Here is a 20,368-nt window from a genome sequence, read left to right as displayed (position 1 = left end):
GTTGTTTGTTCTTATTTTTATGGCAAGTATTGTTGTGACTGATATCTTTTATTGGACTAACTGCTGGGTTGGGATAGACTTTGACAAGCTTTTGGGTGTAGTGCGTTCTTTTTGAGGTCTGAAAAAAACCAAGCCCAGCTATGGCTAAAAACAGTCAGCAGAGTTGTGAAATAGGAGAGAGAGATTTCCAGCAGTAGCTAAAAGACAGGAAAATTGCAGAGGAAAGAATAGCTAAATTTTAAGTTTTATTTTTTCTTTTTGTTTTATTTGCCCATTTGCTTTAAAAATGTTTCAGTTGTCACAGCCAGCTATTAGAGGCTAAGTAATACTTCAGCAGGAATAACCCGAATTCTTGGGATCTAAAACAACTGTCTTCACAACGGATCACCTTCTCATTTACTGACAAGGCAGTTAACCCATCCTCAGCCTCCACAGCCAATTTAAAACATTTTGGGGCTTCCTCCAGAGACTCCCCATATTCCACCAGCAGTCACACAGGAGAAGCAACACAAATTGTTGTATAGTCTGCATATTGCAGCACCAGGCATGATAGCAGCGGCCATTAATAAGTGTTTTCTCATGGCTGTTAAAATGTTCTGGTATATTTCAATCTCTGTCCCATCTAGCTCAAGCAAAACAGAAAGTAACAGGTTCCCCTGAAGGAATTTACATATTCCATCTCTTTTCCTCCCCAGACCTTATGAGCAACAGGGACAAATCTGTCATCCTAACTCAGTCAATGGCAATCATGGGGGCCCTTTTGGCCTCCAGATTAACAAATGTATAAATATCTCAATTACATTTCTGACCATGGTGAATTTCTTATCAGTTCTGCATGGACCCTATACCAATGGTTAGGATGTACCTCAGGTCATGGGTCACCTGGCAATATGAATTTTCATCATGCAATATGACAAAGTTCCTCTGCTATACCTATAGGGTGGCCACCTATAGGGTGGCTTGAAATATGTGGTCTCTTATGGATGTGTGCAGGAAGCCTGGAAATCCAGTGCATCTGCCAGAGCATGGGAATTGATCCACTCTGGCAGCCTTCCACATCACATGTATCAGTGTCCCCACACTGAAAAAATAGTGGGGCACTCTGAAATAAAATACACTGGCAGTGCCCCTCGCCTGTCCACTGCCACGTCTGCCCGGGCTGAGGGAAGGGAAGGTGTTGGGAAAAGCCCCACCAGGAGTACCTGGTGACTGGCTGGCACTCCATGTCTTCCCCTAACACTTCCTCGCTCCCTCCGCCCCCAGCCAGCTTCTCCCCAGCGGCAGTGGTGTAGTGGCGGTCTCCACATTCAAGCTTCACCTTCCCTAGCTGGGTGGCACCTGTATGATATGCCTGCAGAGAGGCACCACTGCCCTTGCCCCCACCTCCTGGGAGCAGGCACAGAGATGCACTCCTCCCTCATTCTCAGTCTGCCCCCCACAACCTCTTCCTTTCCCCCCACTCCCCCCACACATACCTACCTGCTGGGGTGTCTGTGTATATCTGTGTATGTGTTTGTCTGTGTATGTGCCTGTTGCCTGCATGTGTGAGGCTGGGGGGCTGTTGTGGGGGGAGTATGAGCAGGACTGGGAGGTTGTGTGGGGGAGTGAGGGACACTAGCATGGCTGGGGGAGGGGCATGGGGGGGCTTTAATTTTTATCCTGGATTCGGGGGGGTTTATCACAGAATTTGCAATTTTTTTATTTTTTTTTAATCGGAGAATTTGTGACTTTTTATCAGGGGAAACCACGATCCCTGGTTATCACTCTGTTCTTTCTTGAAGGTCGATTGCCGTTGTTCTCTCTCTGTTCTGGGGAAGATTCTTCTTGTTTGGTCTCTTATCTGTCTGCGTTCTTCAGCCAGTTGCCAGCTAACGTTTTCCTTTTCCACAAACACGCTCTCAGCCATACAGCATACAAAAGAGTAAAAGGTCGAGCACTTATGTCAAGCTACAGAGCAATACAAAATGGATTTTCTTAAGGCAATGCAAAACTCAAGAAAATACAGAAGATTAAAAGCAATAGGCGAGAGTCTATTTCTATGTTATTTACCTAACATCAAGCTGGTATTTATGCTATTTGCATAACGTTCCCTTCTTTGATCCTTCAAAACATTTTGTTTTGAAGGGATCACTCTATACTTTTTATAAGGCTATATATTGTAAAACAATTAAGGCATGTGATTTCAATTTAAAATACATTTGTTTCATCCAACAACCCATGCAACACATTACAATCAGCATTATTCTAGTTAGTATAGAAAAGATGATAGTAGAATGTAACATAACATTTAGGACCACCATCCATGATGGTGACCATCCCTTGAAAGTATCATATCAATGCTGTATCATCATTTGTCTATCTTGTTCAGATAATCTCAGAATTTCTGAACTTTGGTGTAAAATAGTTATAGTACACAGTTGATTTTGTTCTCGTGTTGTAGTAGTAAGATAGCTAATTTGTGAATTCTTTTATAACCAATAATTTAAGGTAGCCTACTTGATACCTAAATAGAAATGGAAATCAATTAAATTATTCCATCTCCAGGGATGATTTCCTTTAAGACACTTGTGCAATTCAAAGTGCTCAAAAGAAAAGTAATAAAAACGTAACAATATGCTTATAAATCTTAACTAAGCAATAAGCAAGGCTAAGTCAAAATATCCAGGGTTTGTGCCATGCAGTTTCCAGCATCATGCAGCTTCTGTATATGTATGTTAAGTAATTGGTCACATTTGATTCATGACACACAAATATATCAAAAATAGAAAAGCACAACAAGTACAAATTAACACTGGTTCTCCTTCATCTGTGTTTAACAGGCACTGGTCTTTTAGTCCATCGGTGTCACTGGGCATTTTGTGGCGTTCAAATAAATGCATTACATTTCATACACCATTGAATAACTTTAACTGAAATGCATGTATCCATTTTGATTCTTCTCCCCAGTTGTATTTCATATACCACTGGACTAAGACGGTTAATAATAGGCACCGGTCCAATTCACTTGGAATTCAAAGTATTTTTTTTTTTCTTTCCCAGTTATAAATAGATAACTTGATCATCAATTTCCCATAGAAATCAGTTGCCAATCTTTTCTTTCTGTATTTTTCCCTGCATTTGTTGAATGGCTTCCTTCATTCATATTTGAAGAGTTACCTTGTTCTCTTTTTAATTGTGCCAAGCATTTATACACATCGTAGTTAGTGGTATCTCCCACATCATTAAACTGATCTAGGTCCATCACCAACTTCGTCCATCATTAAACTGATCTAGGTCCATCACCAATTTGATACGGTTATATATATTGTTCAAAAACAGTCTAGAATTAAGGGCAATTTATTAATTAAATCTATTTGTAAACTACTCCACAGTCCTCTCCTCCTTTGATGAAATAGTGATTGGGACTCAGAAGGTGTGGCCTCTTCTTTTGTACATTGGACATAATTAGCGATCCATATTTTCTCATCATTTTACATGCCTGTCCATCCTGTATTTTGCTTTAATCAATAAAGAGTTTCCTTTACTTCTTCACACAAAGACTGATGTGCTAGGTTTATCAGCTCTTGCTTTTCCTGTAAAACAATGGGTTAATTCAGTTTTCACCCCCTGCCCCCATGTTGGTGTTATAAATAGTATGTAAATACAAATGAGATTTCCTTTATAGCCTTAAAAACATTTCATCAGGTTGTTTACTAAACACACACATATTACCTTTTTAATAAATGCAATTTTGCTAAACAAGTAAATGTTACAACTTGAAACTTTCATATTAATTGCTGTTCTTTGTTTCAAAGATTAGAACAACTTTCCTGTCCAAACTGGGTGGAAAGTGTCCTGGTCTAGGATCCACAGACAAATTCAATTTTTAGAGGAGGTATTGCCAATGATTTTTATCACATCTTTATGATATTTATATACATTTAAACTTTTGACAGCGTAAAATAAAGCAACCAAACAAACAAATGAAAGACAACACAACAGGACAAACAACATAAAACAGACAGACAAAACAATTTTTGCTGTGGTGATAAAACTGTGGCTTAGGGTGAAGAAAACACTTGATGGTAATGAGACCTCGTAGTCTTTCAGTCACCTTTGCTACTAGATTCAATTTTACATTATGGTTTCTGCTAAAGAAAACACACAAACCTGCCAAGGAAAACTCCTTGCAGTAAAATATTCATATTTACAAATTTACAATGCTGACGTGCAGTAACAATGTACACATTACTACAATTCTTTGGGTGTTTTTCTTGCGGGGGGGGGGGAGGGGGGCGCATGTGTGTAAGTGACAAGGATTATTTACATTTATTTTACTGTTTTCAATGGTTCATTGCACTATTTTGGCAATTGGAATGGGGACCTTTACAATTTTTTTTTCCAAATGTGAGATCAAGGGATGCCAATACCCTTGTTACACTTTAACCAAATTGCCATTTTAAAAATATTTGTTTCCTTTTAAAGGGACAATTTTCCCCTCAGAATTCTTATTTAAAAAACTTTTTTCTGTATCTTTATTGCTGGGACATAAAATCTTTAAGGTATTTGGATAAAACAATACTGTTGTTCCCATGAATATGAATTCCAAATTATACCAGTACTTTTGTGCTAAGGAAATAACCAAAATATTATATTAGCCAAATTCAGTATTAAAAATCATTTTACCCCTCCTGCTGTAGCTGCTGGAACTTCAAAGTATTTTGCTATACCAGGAGCTACAGCAGTTGGTACTGTATTTAAAGCTCTAAAGTTTATTGTCAGTTTTCAGGTTTTCTTGTCTGCCCTCAAAACAGACCAAAATCGGGGAAATAGACATATTAAACATCTATACTATCATTTCCTAACTATCATAACTTATATTAGATAGTTTATTTCAGCCTCTAGTAAACATTTATACTGCCTTTGTGTGTGTGTGGGGGGGGAGTTTGATTTCTCATTTAAAACATGCCTGTGTTCTGCTATATTTAATTCTTTCTGCCTGCAGCTTAAGAAATGCCTTCATTTACTTGTCTTGATTAACTCTATCAATTACAGTAAGAGCCTTAATAGGTGACAGAGTTCTCAGAACCATCTTTTTTGTCTTAACAAGTTGTTAACATTTTCCTTTCTAAAAGATTCACAGTATTCCTAGAGAGTGATGGGAGCTAAAAAAACACATTTCTCGCCCCCTTTATCAATGAGATTGCAGATACTTACACATCCAGCAGTTTCTCTGTGTCCTGCAGTACACACACACAGCAAACATACCACACTGCTCACACTGTTTTGCACCAACGCCTTAACAGTCTTTGCAAAGCTGCTTACTCATTAGGCTCCTTAGGCTCTGCTTTTGTTGCAAACATTTACAGAGTTTCTAGCACTGGGGTTAATTTTCTTTGTTACTGACTTCTTATGGGACCACCAATAGAGGGTATTTTACTTAACCACCTCAGACACTCTCTGAGATCAAGTTACAACTCTCTTTTGAAGTTGCTGTATTTCTTTCTGCTATAAAGCAGTTATTTCTAAAATTCCATTCTCATTCTCTTCACTCTCCTCTCAATGTGGCACCAAGGTGTATTTCTTCCACACATCTCTTTTCCTTGGTCTTCACTAAGGGTTTTTCTGTCGGGGTATGCTACTCCTAGCCTTTTCCCAATGAAGGGTAACTCACAAGGTGGTGGTAGCTAAGGTTTTAAAGCACCCTATATTTGCCCCTTTCCCCAGGGTGGTTATTATGCGGCATTTTGCAGAGACTACCCCACTACAAGTAGTTCCACCACACTAACCACGCCCAGGAGGGTGGCAATTTCAGGTCATACCCAGGACCAGACTCTGCACTCTCCTGCTCTGATCTTCTTCACTCCTCTTGTGCACAGTTTCTCACTTCTGGGCTTCCTGACCTCTCCTCAGGCCAGATGAGATCGCAGGCTCCCAGCTCTGGCAGCTTTAACAGTGGTCTTTTCTCTGTGCCCCTTCTCTGGACTGCCAGATCACTTGGTCTTCTAGGGCCCTGCAGATCCTTCATCAGATCTTTCTCTCTCTGACTCCCGAGCCCCAGGACTCCATCCAGCTCTATTCTCTCCTGATTCAACCCTTCCTCGACTCCAAGTCACTAACTCTGCCTCACACCTTTCAGACTGAGTCTCTGGCTTTCTATGCTCTCACAAATTCTGGCTGGGCTCTGCTCTTTAGTACCCACTCTCAGTTCTTCTCTGTGCTCTGTGAGTCTGTTTTCAACCCCCCTTTAAAGAATGTTTTTCATTCTTCAACAGGTTTTTCCATCTAGCAATTCTCTCTCCACTCTGATGGCAATACTTTCTCCAGGAGATCTCTAGCAGCTGTCTGGAATACCACACTATCTTCTGGGTCTTACCTAACTTCCAGCTTTCCTTTCCTTTACTAGGTCTTAACTGTATCCTTTCTGGTCTACAGGCTTCACAATCCATTCTCCTCAGTGACTCTTCTTGCCTTGCACTTTGCGAACCAATACATCCAGCAGATCTTGATCTTTCTCTCACAGCTTGTCAGTTCTTACAACGCACGCGCAATCCAGCAAGCTTCGTTCTAGGACTGAGAAAGCTCCCCCTGAAAGACTGTGTGTGATGGATTACACACCACACACAATCCCCTTGGAAAAGCTCTTCCTACCTCCAAAAGAAACCCCCCAAACCATGCATCTCTAAAGAAAAAACAAAACATGTCTCTGATAAGCTTACTCTTCCTCTGCCCAGAGTAACTCTGGGCACTGATCTCTGTTTACACAGCTGTACCCCAAGGTTTCCCAAAACAAGATGTTACACTCCTATAACAATCTTTTCTAGGCTCTTCACTGTTCTGGGTGGGGGACACCAGGTTTTGCCTTCACTTTCCAATCACAATTTCTCTGCCACTGCCTGAGCAGGTGTCCTGTAATATACCCTGTCTCTTTCTGTGCCCTCTGCTGCCTCTATTCTCCCAGGCACAAAGAATCCCAAAGTATCTGTCTCACATTCCTCTAACTGTCTCTGATCTCTCTGAAGCTGTACTGCCTGGATAATACTTTGCCTTGCTATAACCTGCACCTGTAACCTACACCTTACAGACTCCACAGAAAACACACAAGACTGCTCTTGTAACCATCCACAAAAGACTGTAACCCTTCCCAAGGACCCTAGAGTCGAAGGACCTCTAGAAAGGGTCACTCTGTACCAACAAAATCCCTGATGGATCAGGTTACTGCCCTTGTGTCCCAGCGGATTGGCCAATTGTTGGACTGAATTTTAGGAACCAGCCCCTATACCTTTGTTTCAGGCAAGCACAACCCTCAGATTGACCGCAACACCTGCCATTTGATAATAGGTGAGTTTATTGATACAGTGTGATAACAAAAAGCAACAGTACAAACAATCAAACAATTCTATATCTACCAGTCCTAGGGCTGTCATCAGAGTCAAGGTACATCTGACCAGGATTCAGTCTTCACTTCTGAGGCTCTTTCTTAGGTGTCATCAGACTGGAGATGGGATTCCGAGGCTCACAGCCCCACTCCAGTGGGGTACATGAGACGGGCTGCTGGTATGCCCTCTGTCCATCGTGGCCTTGGGGACCCTCCCTGGGGAATGGGGACAGGGACCCTCAAGTCTTGGCGTTTCTTTGGCATAACAGCCATCTGCACAGCTTCAACAGACAGCTGACCCTAAGGATTCTTCACCTGCTTAACCTGTTTCTCTAGATGTTAATTAATACATTCCTATACTCTTTACAACCTTCTATTCAGATACCACCTTTGTTTCCACACTTTAAAGTCCACTTGCCTTAAGTCACACAATATATCTTAAAATCCACAGTCGTCAACCTCACATCTAAATTTCACTTCTAACCTTTGGGTACGGCTACAGCCAAGGATTAGTGGTAGGAGCAGAGATCCTAAACTCCTTCCCTAGTACCTTTGGTAGTCTACCGCTGAGAGACATCCATAAACTTGTTTCAATTAACTTGTTTCTAGCTCATTCCTTCTTTCTCCTAACAAAAACATCTCTGAATCTCCTAATTGGCAAAAATCCAACTTCTTCCATAAGCTCAGGGAATTCTACAGCCCAAGCTGTGTACACCAAAAGAGCAATAAACATGGAGCTTCCTCTGTATCACTCCCTTTTCGCAGTTCTCCACCACTTAAATGTTACTCAAATTGCCAATTGCTCAAATCACAAGTGAGACCATATGAGGGGGATAAGGCAAAGTGCCATGTTTATTGATTAAGCGCTTAATACACACACGCACCACATTCATTCCCTGATTTCCGTTCTCTGCTGGTATACATTACCAGTCTTATTGGTGCTCGAGTCAACTTAGTGGCCAGCTAAGTTGATCACAAGTAGAAGCTGGGCTCCTGCCAGTCCATCTTGTAGACGAATCAATGCTTCAGGATGATATGTAGAACAAGACCCAAAATCGATATGTCTCGCCCCATCTTGTATAGTCTTATCAATTCACCCAATCCTCTGGACTTTTGCTGGATTATCACTGTGTTCTTTCTTGAAGACTGATTGCTGTTGTTTTCTCTCTGTTCTGGGGCGGATTCTTCTTGTTTGGTCTTTTATCTGTGTGCGTTCCTCAGCCAGTTGCCAGCTGATGTTTTCCTTTTCCACAAACATACTCTCACCCATACAGCATACAAAAGAGTAAAAGGTCAAGCACTTATGTCAACCTACAGAGCAATACAAAATGGAGTTTCTTAAGGCAGTGCAAAACTCAAGAAAATACGTACCATTAAAAGCAATAGGCAAAAGTCTGTGTCCATGTTATTTACCTAACATCAAGCAGGTATTATTTATGCTTTTTGCATAACAACGTTACATGTGCCTTTGCACAATATGATGGTCCTTCTGAAAATAAATTTCTTATCTAAAATGTTAAATATTCCTTTTACAAAGTACACAACCCATTCTACCAGTCTCATTCTAAGGCTGAGTGGAAGAGAGTCTCAGTTTGGGTGACCAAACAGCCAATTTTGCTATTAGTAGTTGTAATTCTGATCATTCTGGACTTTCTGCTTTTCCTAATGTGGGCTGTGCTCTCTTATCATTCACATCACAATACACAGATAGCAGCTATTTTTGCAAATGACCTGTCAGTACAGGCTTGTAGTGTATTTACTCACCCTTCCATGCTGAAATTTCCAAAAGGCCTCTTTATCATTTTCTGCCAGTCAAGTCTTTCTTTTTTGAAACCTCTGCTTGATTCTGACTGGATTGATAGGAGTGCATACACAATTCAAAACTTTGTTAAAGTGCTGCCTGTATTCACCTGTCTTTGAAGAGAATGTTCCCTACGTTGACCAGAAAAATCAGTGAAGTACAAGTCCTTGTGCTGGGCCATCCACATACTATATTTCAGGGGTAGCCAGCCTGCAGCATGAATGCTGTAAGTGGGACATGCCACTGCTTTGTTTGTTACATAGAAGATCTCTCAGGGAGCAGGGAGAACAATGCAGATAAGGCAAGGAGGGGAGCAGAGCAATGGATCAGGCAGAGGAGGGTGTTGAGAGTAGCATTTGAGGAGGAGGTGCGGCTTACTTTGTGGCATGCTAGCCAAAAAAGGTCCCGCTGTTCTACTCCATAAGGACAAATTTGTCCCTAGGCCCAATGCCAGGGTTTTGCATAAAGTTGTCTCAAACTTTCACTTCAGTCAGTTTGAACATGTCTTCTTATTTGTCATGAAATTGCACTCTAAACTAGATCAAATTAATTTGCACAGCTTAAATATGAGGACTTTATCCTTTTATTTGTAGAGAACAAAGTCATTTAGGACACATTTGGAACTGCTCTTGGCTTTCTTACAGTAAGATGAAATGCTGCCTCCAGTCAGAGATTATCCAATGGGATTTCAGACTGCATCAAGATGTGCTGTGAGGTGACAAAAAAGACCTGCAGGCCATGCCAGGGTTCATTCCACTAGGGTGCACGCAATAATTGCAACTCTCTTGGCTAACATTCTGATTTCTGAAATATGTAGTGTGTGGGGCTGCATGAAGCTTTGTTAGCATGTTCATCTCCTGCTGCTCCACTACTCCCGTTCAGGCTTCTAGATCAGACGTTACATTTGCAAGTAGAGATGTCTTGTAGTCCCTCCTTTTGTCAGGATAAATGATTTTAGTCATCAAGAGCAGAATATAGGTGGACTATCACTTGAAAAAAGAATGGTTACTTTACTTCACAGTGACTGTGGCTCTTTGAAATGTGTTGCCCATATATATTCCATGATCTGCCCTCAATTCCTACAATGGTGGTATAGAATTATTTTGGTAATAGTGGGAGCCTTGTCCCACCAGCCAGTGTCCAGAACACTGGGAATATAAGGGCTTAAGAGCTTTGACAGTTGTGTATGTCTCATTCTAAAGATCTAATAGTTGGGAGTGTAAATTGTGCTAGAGTTGTTGTCTAGTAAAGAAGCATTAGGACTGACAGTACCCAAAGCAGTAGGCACTTATGACCTTTAGGCACATGCTACAAATTACAGTCCATACAGGTGATGCTTGTTACCACTGCTGCTTGTTATACACCCCAGGCAATTATACAATTATGTACCTGCGCAATTTTGCTCATGAAATGTATGACTGAGCATAATCACATAATGTTGCGCAATTCCCTGGGGTGTAGCTGGTGAGTGGGAAGGGGAGCTCCTGCCTGCAGTGTGTGTGGGGTGTTGGCCCCCTCCCACCCCCCACCACATGTCCCTCACCCCATGGTGCACAGGCACCGGCGGCAGCAGGCCCTCAGGGCTCTCCTGGCCAGGGCAGGCAGAGGCCCTGGCAGCACATGACTGGAATCTCGGAAACTGAACATGGCTCCCGCCTACAGTGCTGCAAGCTCCACATGCTTGCACAGAGCCATCCCCGTCTGGCCTGAAGGCATGCCCTGCACCCCACCACACACAAATACCTGCATATGGTTCTAAAGAATGTTCAAATAGTGTTATATTTAGTTTAATTTAAAAGAAAAAAAGTAATTTTGCATAATTTTGAATTTTCTGTGGATAATTCCCTGGGGTATATTGTTATTAATAAAACAAATGTTCCCATGTCTGTTTCTTGCTAGGTGGTGAGGACTAACCAGTTTTCAGTTACCCGGCATGAGAAAATAGCGAATGGACTAATAGGAGACCAGGGCCTCCCTGGTGTATTTGTGCTTTACGAGCTTTCTCCTATGATGGTGAAACTGACAGAGAAACACAGGTGAGGGAAATGTTCACTCCCATTATTCACCTTACTTCCAACTCGTCTGCTTGCATAGCCTCGAACTCCTAGGTCATGCAACACACTATGATATCTGTATGTTATATATGACAGAGCATTATCCGTGATAGACATTTTCTTTAGCACATCCGTTTAATGGTAGGAATAGGACAAGCAGTTGTACAATGAAAGAGCAAATCTTTCTAACTGTGGGCAAAAGCAATCAGGGCTTGTGGAAGAGGTGATATCTTTTATTAGACCAAGATTTTTGCAAAAACAATCTTTAATTGCAAGATTTCAGGCACAATAACCTTCATCATACATCAGAGAAAAGATTATAAACGTTCTCCTTATAAAAGTCTCCTAGGTAGAAATGAAGGTTCATGTTTCATAAGATTTCACAGAGTCAATAAATGGAAAGATCCTTTGGGCAGGCTGTTCCTAGCTGGGTAAGGAGTCTCTCAGCTCTCTTGGGAGGCTCTGCTATGATGAAAATTACCTTGAACCAAGGCAGGAGCTGTATCTCAGGTTTCAGGTGGTCACTTGCTTTTTGCTTGGAAAATTATGAAGATTTCATTTTAAAAATCAGCTAAAATTCTATATCTTCCATGTGTCAGGTATCCAGGTTGTTGCTGTATTGATCTAGAGGAAAAAGCAATTAGGGCTCATGGTAGAGGTGATATATTTTATTAGACCAGCAAGATTTTTGCAAAAAATATGAACTTTCATTTCTACCCAGGAGAACTTTTGCAATTTTTTCTCTGACGCCCAAAAGCTTGCAATTAATTTTTTTTTTGCAAAAATCTTGTTGGTCTAATAAAAGATATCACCTCTACCACAAGCTCTGATTGCTTTTTCCTCTACACACAACTTGGATACCTAACCATGGGCAAGTCATTTAATCTCTGTTTCAGTTTTCTTATCTGGAAATGAATTGATACTTTGTAAAGCATTTTTTCTAATGGTTGAAAGTGGTATACTGTATTTTCTTGTATATATCACATTCCCAAATATAACATGCACCGTTTTGGGAACATGGGGTGAATAAAAAAATATTTTTTCTTTAAAATACCAATAACTTATTTAATATAACAAATTATCAAATCCAAAATCCCTATGTGAAATAAGTTATAAAATGCAAAAACTACATATGAGCTTTACATGTATTTCACATCCCTTATTGCAGTATTGTGGTATGTCTCTACAACAGAAGCCAGCAGTGAAACACCAGCACCTGCAAGGGGTTGAGGGAGCCTGTCACTGCTCCATTAACTAACTCCCTAGCTACCACTATTCACTCAGCATCAGTGTCTGCAGGACAGTAAGAGTAGCTTGTTAAGTGGAAGGACAGGGATGGGGATGGGAGACAATCAGAGCTGAAGCAACCTCATCTGGTGCCCTGGGCAGAGCAGGAAGGAGGATGGAGCAGGGTATTGTTTTGCTCCTGCGGCCTTACAGCTGAGGACACGTGAAACTTGGGGGAATCCGAACCCTAAGCCTCTGGGCTTGGGCCTACACATAGGATGCCTGCCAAATGATTTGGAAACCACTGAAGCCCCAGGTCGGGGTGGAGGATGTTTGCTGGTAGTAGAGCCGCTTATGGTTCTTGACCGACTCATGGATCTGGAATTGATTTGGCTTGGAACATGAAAAAATTTGATTTAAAAAATAAAATCTTGTGACCTCTGGAGAGGTGGGGGGCAGAGTCTTATCTGCTTCGGCCAGGGCTCCCTGCTTTCTAATCCAGGTTGTTCTGAGACAGCAGCACCCTGGCCAGGGACAGAGGCGACTCTGACCAACCTACTCTCTGTCCAGAGCTTCTGTGAGCTGTCTGCAACTCCAGCTCTGGACAGACTCCTTGCAGCAGCACTGCAGTGCAGGCTACCCAGGGGATGCCCAGGGTTAGTGCTCTGCTCACTGCTATCTGCCTTGGTTGGCAGCTAAATTGCATTACCATATTTCCTTGCACCCAGATTTTCAGCTTGTTTTTGGAAAAAAGGTGCAGGTTGTACACAACAAAATGGAATATAATAGATGTTATGATTATATAGAAATCAGCAAACTGAAAAGCTAAGCTTCCTATTTTAGTTACGTGGTATGCACGGTATGTTGTATTTTCTGTCCGTACCTGTTCTGTTGTGGATCCTGCTGTTGGGCCCATAACAAGCACACAAAACCAAACCTTTTGTTTAGCGTGTTCTCTCAGGGCTACACATGCACCTTGTTTCTCCTTGTGGAACGAGAAGGTGACAAAAACTGGTCTTCAGTTCCTTCCTATCTTTCACAGCAACTACATGGACACTAGTGCCTCCTCCAGTCTCTTAGGTTTTAGCTCAGGGGTGGACAAAATACAGCCTGTGGGCCGGATCTGGCCCACCAACTGATTGTATCTGGCCTGTGGGTGGCCAGCCACAGAGTCATGGGGAGCCACCAGCTCCAGCTGCTGGATCATGCCGGGCACATCCCAGCCACAGCTTCCACCAGCTCCTGTCCCACGCCCTGGAAGCAGCACTGGCTGGGCACTGGTATCAGCTGTGGACACGGCCTGCAGGTTATGGGTGGAGGTTGGGGCATCTGCCTGGGTCCACAATTAACACTGCTACATCAGCACAATCACCCCAATCCCTTCTCCCTTGGGAAGAAATACAGTTTATAGCCTTATTTTTTGTGGAAATAGACTTCTAATAAGTTGCATAAATAATGCTTAGGCAAGCACCAGTTTTAAAAAAGCCATTACAACTACAATTTCACAGAGAGGGTATTATTTATTGTTCAGTTCTTTACAGCATATTCTGATGGTTTGACTGGTCTGTGCTACCTGACTTCCATTTCTGAGATTTACTTTGGCAATTAATATGGCCTTTTCTTTTGTAAGTTTTTCTGAGTTCCAAAATGAATTAGCTTGTCTTACAAAGGGAGTATCAAGAGCATATTAAGGTAACTTAAGGAACAAAACATGATTAGAATTAGGTGACAAAGTAACCCCCTTCCAGTTAGACTTGCTTGCCAAGTTACTGTGTTCATATGGCTTTAGCTTCCCAAGTTGGCACCTGGAGGCAGATGTTAATGTTGCACCTACACTTAATTGTTCCTTTTTCTGCAGTCATTTGGGTGTCATTGACATTCATATTGACTGTATCCTTTTTTTTTTTTTTAAATACTTCATCTTTAGTACCCATGTAAGGAAGTAACTTGTGTCAAGGGTATCTTTGTCCTTTGTAGGCGATATATCTGTTGAAATGAAACGAACATTCTATGCTAAAATGTGTAACTCAAAAGACTGCTGTGTTCTGTGATTCCCTTCATGGACATTTTGAACTGTGCCTTTTGGTTCTTTGTTGTTCACTTATTTTAAGTGATTGTTCTGGCTTCTTTCAATAAAAATATAGCAAGATTTATCTGGGGCAGGAGCCACCGGGCAGCAGCTCCCCCCTGCCTGGTTGAGCATGTGGTTCACAGCACAACGCTTCCCCATGCTACCTGCTGCCCTGTGTAGAGCAGCAGGGGCAGGAGAAGGAGGAGCCACTGGAGGCGGGGTGAGCCAAGCACTACCTGGGTGTATGTAGTGGCAGCAACCCCGTTGTGCCGCTGTGCATGATGACCAGTGTTGGTGCATAGGGCTGTGTGAAACACCATCATTTCATTTTGACATCCGTTTCGCCATTTCAAAGGGACAGGGTTTCATTTCATTTCGAAACGCTGTCCTGTTTCATTTTGTTAAAACTGTTTTGCTGTTTTGATGAGTTTAGACAAAATGGGGACTGCCAGCACGCCTCCTGAGTCCTGCATGCATGAGCCCTGTGCCATCCAGCTGGGCTACTTCTGTGCAAGCAGGACCTGGGCCAGCATGTCCGGTGGTCACCTTGAGCAGTGCACAGCCCCAGGTGGCAGCCCGGAGCTGCCCAAAAGCATACAGCCCCGCGCTGCGCCGAGCTGGGCCTCAGCAGCGTGCTGTGGCAGAGGCTGCGCAGATACCTGGCGGCTGGGACTGAGCTGCACTGCACCCCGCTGAGCTGCGTGTCCCCCCCCAAGGCCAAGAGTGCAGCTGCTGTTGCTGGTAAACTGCAGGGGACCTGGAGCTGGGCGGGGGTCTCAGAGGAGGTTCAGGCTGCTACCTGTGACCGGCACTAGGCACAGCCCACACCTAGTGCCGGGGAAAATTGCTGCTGCCGCTGGTCCCAGGCAGCAGCAGCAGCTTCCTCTTATCCAGCGCACAAATCTGGGGGCTTGCACCCTGCAGGACGGGAGTGCTTTTTGTCCCCCAGCTCCAGCAAGAGATGCATGGGCGGAAGCCCGTCACACCCCCATTGAGCCTAGGGACCGCCAGGACCCCCAGCGGGACCCCGGCCCAAACTCCCAGCACAGCCAGAGGTAGGCAAGGCCTGCGGCAGGGAGGGAAGGACCCCCAACCCAGTCAGCTGCAGGGAAGCTGAGTGGGAGCTGAGGAGAGGCACGCTCCTACTTTGCCCAGCCCCCAGGGAGCCACCCGAACAGAACATGCAAACAAGTGCACTCGTCTGTCCGGCATGGGAGTTAGCGCAGGAGTTTGCACAGGAGGGTGAGCGGGAGGGCCCCAGGCTCTGCCTGTGAGCCCCTAGGGTAGGCATTCCCATCAGTAGCCAGACTCCCAGTGGCACAATGTGGATGGACACATGCCACATCCTGAGGGTCCCCTTGGAGTCTGCAGCCTCCCCCTCTGGCACATCTGAGGTCTGCACTGAGACAGAACCCATGATTCCAGACTCCACGCAGATGGAGCCTCTGGCTCGGTTGCGGGGGCAGCCTGGCACATTTCCAGGCACAGGGACCAGGAGCATGGCCACCTCCCCTTGCGAGGTCTGCTTCACTTTGGAGTCTCTGGGGCACCAGATAGAGGAGCTCCAGGCCACAGTCCAGAGACTGCGTGCCATCAGGGATGGCGAGCAGGAGATAGACTCCTACTGCCAGGCCTTCACCCCCTGGAGGCAGAGGGTAGACCAAGGTCACCTTCCAGGACAAGGGAAGACTCGGGGATCTCCCATACTGTCCAGCTAGGGGGTTGGACCACGGTGGTCAGCGGCCCCAAGGCTTATAGTTTCATAGTTTCATCAACTATGAAACTATAAGGTCCCCTCCCCTCTGGGGCTTTGCAACAGGTATGAACCTCTTGCAGCTCTAGTAGAGCCTGCAGAGTTGCCAGCTCCTGCAGGCAATGCAGGCTTATCCTCAGCTACCATCCCTGCTCTTCCTAAGGCCACTCATAGAGTCGTTGTCATGGGAAACTCCCTCCTGACGAGGACTGAGGGCACAATCTGCCACCCTGCCCCCTTAGCCCAGGAGGTCTGCTGCTTCCCAGGAGCCCGTATCTGGGACTTACTCAAGAGGATCCCAAAACTCATCCAGCCCCACTGACCACTACCCTATGCTCCTTATCCACATGGGCACAAATGACATGGCTCGGAACAATCCCAGCTGGGTCATGAGGCACTACAGGGCTTTGCGAGTGGGGCCTAAGGGGTTGGGGGCACAGGTGGTGTTTTCTTCGATCCTCCCGGTTCTGGGCTATGGGCTGAGGAGGGAGAGGGAATCGAGGTAGTCAACCAGAGACTGCGGCGCTGGTGTCATCGGGAAGGCTTCAGCTTCTGCGATCACAGTCCACTCTTTGGTGAAGAGAAGCAGTGGTCTGCTAGGAAGAGATGCCCTCCACCTGACTCCGCTGGGGAGGAGGCTCTTCTCAGCCAGACAGGCTGACCTGCTAAACCGGGCTTTAAACTAAGCCTGCTGGGGGATGGGTGGATAACTGCCACTGCAAGCCCACTGGGCAACTACTGCATAACCAGAAGGTTAGGGCACCCAAGGGAATCCACACCTACCCCAGCCCTGAAACGGTGTCTGCCTGGGAGTGCAAGGAAGTCTAGGGCTTCCAGTGGAACACTTATGTGTCTGTACACCAATGCCAGGAGCTTGGGGAACAAACAGGAGGAGCTGGTCCTCCTGCTAAGCAAGAAAGACTACAGTCTCATAGGGATAACAGAGACCTGGTGGGACTCCACCTATGACTGGGCCACAGGTATAGATGGCTATACCCTGTACAGGAGAGATCGTGCAAATAAAAGGGGCAGGGGTGTAGTTCTCTATGTCAAGGAAAGCTACACATCCCTGCAAATTGACATTGGCACCCAGGGAGGATGACTGGAGTCCCTCTAGGTTAAAAGACGGGAAAATGGTACTCCAGCGGGGGGGGGGCGGGATGACGACACCGGAGCACACTTACAGGCTCAGCTCTCAGCCGTGGTGCTAGCAACTTGGGGGTCATGGTTGACCACAAGATGAACATGAGCCACCAGTGTGATGTCACAGCTGGTAAAGCAAATAAAACTCTGGCTTGCATCCATAGATGCTTCTCAAGTAAATCTCAGGATGTCACCAGAGTGCCCCAAGAGATAACAAGGACCAATGGTTATAAACTCCTCCATGACTGTTTTAGGCTGGACATAAGGAAAAACTTCTTTACTGTCTGAGCCCCCAAAGCTTGGAATAGACTCGCTCCAGAAGTGGTGCAGACATCTACTGTGGACTCATTCAAGAAACGTTTGGATGCTTATCTTTCTGCGATCCTTTGACCCCAGCTGACTTCCTGCCCTTTGGGCAGGGGGCTGGACTCAATCTTACGAGGTCCCTTCCAGCCCTAATGTCTATGAAATCTGTGAGTCTGGCACAGCCCTCCTGGGGGTGCAGGCCCTCAGATCTGCACGCCGGATGAAAGGAGGCTGCCACTGCTGCCTGGGACCGGCGCTGAAGCCAAGTAAGCCAGCTTTGAAACTTTCCAAATGTTTCAAGTGCCCTTGTTTCATTTCAAAGTCTTTTGTTTCGTTTCTGTTTCTCTGTTTCAAGCTTGAAACATACTGCAACAGCTTCAAAATGAAACACTTGGTGAAATTTCACATAGCCCTTGGTGAGGTGCTATCAGTGGGTGTGACAGGAGCACAGCATGGGCTGCCCCGGGCAGAAGCCAGCGGAGTTCAGTCCCATGCGGAGTACCACAGGGGCAGCCATGGGTTGGATGGAGAGGTAGACTGCACCTGCACCGCACTGCCTGGGGGGAGCTCTGTTGCATGCACCCCCTGCCCTCTCTCCCTTCCTCCCCCCACCCCGGCCATCTCCTGGGACCTAGCGGGTGGGAAGGCCGCCCCTACCCACAATATACAAGAATAAGACTTTATTTTGAGCTATTATGCAATCGCTTCTATATACTCTGCTCAAAAATACCTAAATTAGGAAAAAAATATTTTTGAAATAAAATTAATATATATTATAATATATATTCGATTTTAATATATGATTTATTTTTATCTATAATTTGTTAAAATTATATCTTTGAAAATTTGTGTGCAGCCCTCAACCGCTCACCAAAACTTGTTAAGTGGCCCTTCAGCTGAAATAATTGCCCACTCGTTTTAGCTCCAATAAAACTTCTTCAAAATTTGCAAATCACTAGAAGCATTTCAGATCTTCTATTCTGACTACTCTAAAACAGGACTGAACTTCTCTTATTCAGTCTCCTTGTAAAGTGCCAGTACCCCCTGGACTGGGTTTCTCCAGTGGCATACTTAAAACTTGAAGGCTTCAAGCCCTGTCTGTCCTGTGATGAGCTAATCTTCCTGAAGGACAGAAAGAAAAAGGGGCAAACATGCAACTCAGATGCTTGGTGCATTTGTCCTACCTCATATGGAGCTGCATGTTGTGAAATGTAAGACTTCACTTCCTAGAACAGTCATTGTGATCTCTACAGACCCAGAGAAATCCAGATTCAGAATCCTATTAATGGCCAAGCCAACATCATCTATCTCCTTGTACAAGTCAAGAAATGGCCAAGGCTATCACAGAGAAGACAGCACCAAAGCAGACCTCAAACTAAACATCAAAACCAGTACCTGCACTTCACATGTTTAAATTTATCACTGAAAGGGGCTATTCTGAATACCAGATGGAGTTCAGTGCCCTCTTATGGGGGGGGGGCAGGAAAGCCTCTAGAGAAAAATTCTCCAAAATCCACATTAAATTGTGGGATGAAGAGAGAGAAGGCAGGCCGTGATTCAAGGAGCTCCACTCATGACCCTGCCCTCAACAATGATTATGGGCTTCAGGAGATGAGAATCAGACAGAACTAGGTCTCTTAGTGGTACTTGTACGTCTACTGGCACCATAGTGCCTTGACAATGGATATCATTGCTAATGAGATTTGCTGCTCCTCACTAACCATGTTTTATATTCTCCTTATCACCAAATAGGGAATCTTCCTTTCTGAGGTTTACAGTTGATGCCAACAAGAGACCACTGGGTTTCTCCTATGGGTTCCATCCACCACTGGCTTATAAAACTGACATTGGTTCAGCTAATGACCTGTACATGTGTGTACAGAATGCTAGCAGTAAGAAAGCTGTCTCCCTTTCCACTGCCATTCCTGGACAGATTTTGAAGCTCCTTGAAACAAGATGGTTAGCATTTAAGTCCCTTAAGGTTCACCTTGCTCCATATTAGTGTGTCATGTGCCAGTACAGTTACACTGTCATGTGAGACTTCAACATCATCCATCTGAAGCTTACAGAGTCTACCTTTGAACTGTTCTGAGTGCTCAGTGCACCAGCATGGTATTAAGACAACTTTGTTTGTGGCCATTAAATCAGGATGGAGTCATTGAGCTTGAAGCCCTTATGGTTGGCCTTCTGGAGAGACAAAGCGATGATAAAATGGCACCCTAAATTCATTCTTAAGGTGGTCTTGGAATTCCATTGGAAGTAGTCCATGAAACTGCCAGTCTTCCCAAAGCAACACTTATCACCAAAATAAGTTGCCTATCTGCTGCCTATTGTTGCCCTTCTGCAGAGCCCTTTAAGGCTCTCTGATCACCTCTTTGTGGCCATATCTGGTACACTAAAAAAGCAAGCAATCTCATTGCAGACAGTGGATTACTGCCTACCGTTGACTGGCTGATGACCAGGGATCTGAGTTTTCCATTTGCCATAGAAAAACACAAGAAACAGTGGGTTACCCCTTGCAAGCTGACAGAGTTCCAGCCTGCAAGGGACTGTGGGGAGCAGGAGGAAGGCAATTAGGCAGGGTCACCGTGTGCATGTGCACACATGCACGTGGTAGCCAGGCAGCATGAGAGCAGCTCCTGCAGCTCCCTGCAGA

General features: G+C 44.5%; 1 protein-coding gene across 4 annotated transcripts in view; it reads left to right on the top strand.

Annotated features, from left to right (window-relative positions):
• ERGIC3 (ERGIC and golgi 3) overlaps nt 1-20,368 on the top strand; it is a 67,292-nt gene that overhangs the window by 43,726 nt on the left and 3,198 nt on the right. For all 4 annotated transcript variants that reach the window (XM_019485561.2, XM_006266755.4, XM_014598381.3 and 1 more), the window contains one exon: nt 11,058-11,194. In XM_019485561.2, the coding sequence (XP_019341106.1) occupies nt 11,058-11,194 (137 nt within the window). The remainder of the gene's footprint in view (nt 1-11,057; nt 11,195-20,368) is intronic.

This window comes from Alligator mississippiensis, chromosome 9 (genome assembly GCF_030867095.1).
Source record: "Alligator mississippiensis isolate rAllMis1 chromosome 9, rAllMis1, whole genome shotgun sequence".
NCBI lineage: Eukaryota > Metazoa > Chordata > Crocodylia > Alligatoridae > Alligator > Alligator mississippiensis.
This window is presented reverse-complemented; position numbering and strand designations above follow the sequence as displayed.